This window comes from Eimeria tenella, genomic scaffold, assembly GCF_000499545.2.
Source record: "Eimeria tenella Houghton genomic scaffold, Eth_scaff1834, whole genome shotgun sequence".
Taxonomy (NCBI): Eukaryota; Apicomplexa; class Conoidasida; order Eucoccidiorida; family Eimeriidae; genus Eimeria; species Eimeria tenella.
The window spans coordinates 1116-1487 of NW_013541669.1; the positions used below are offsets into that span (position 1 = coordinate 1116).

The 372-nt window shown below is 62.6% G+C and overlaps 1 protein-coding gene across 1 annotated transcript in view; it reads right to left on the reverse strand.

Annotated features, from left to right (window-relative positions):
• Positions 1–372, reverse strand: part of ETH_00036445 (uncharacterized protein) — a gene marked incomplete at both ends in the record, with an annotated part of 1208 nt that overhangs the window by 252 nt on the left and 584 nt on the right. The window contains one exon of the mRNA XM_013373949.1: positions 1–370. Within this exon, the coding sequence (XP_013229403.1) occupies positions 1–370 (370 nt within the window). The remainder of the gene's footprint in view (positions 371–372) is intronic.

Sequence of the window (372 nt, forward strand, 5' to 3'; positions counted from 1 at the left end):
TGGTGCTGCTGCTGGCGCTGCTGCTGCTGTTGCTGCCCCTGCTGGTGCTGCTGCTGCTTCAGCAGCTGCAGCAGCAGTCCCTAAGCTAACGGCCTTGCCGCCGAGCTCCGCCTTGTCAGTCTCGGGGCTCTCCGCTGCTGCTGCTGCTGCTGGTGCTGTTGCTGGTGTTGCTGGTGCTGGTGCTGCTGCTGCTGCTTTAGGAAACTTAATAGCAGCGGCGGCTGCAGTTGAGGCTGCTGCCTTAGCTGCGTTTGCTGCTGCTGCTGCTGCAACTGCTGCTGCAGGGCCTGCTGCTGCAGCACCAGGAGAACACAGCCACTGGGCAAAGGCGTTGCCGCACCTCTTGAGAACTGCTGCGCTGCTGTGTCTCTC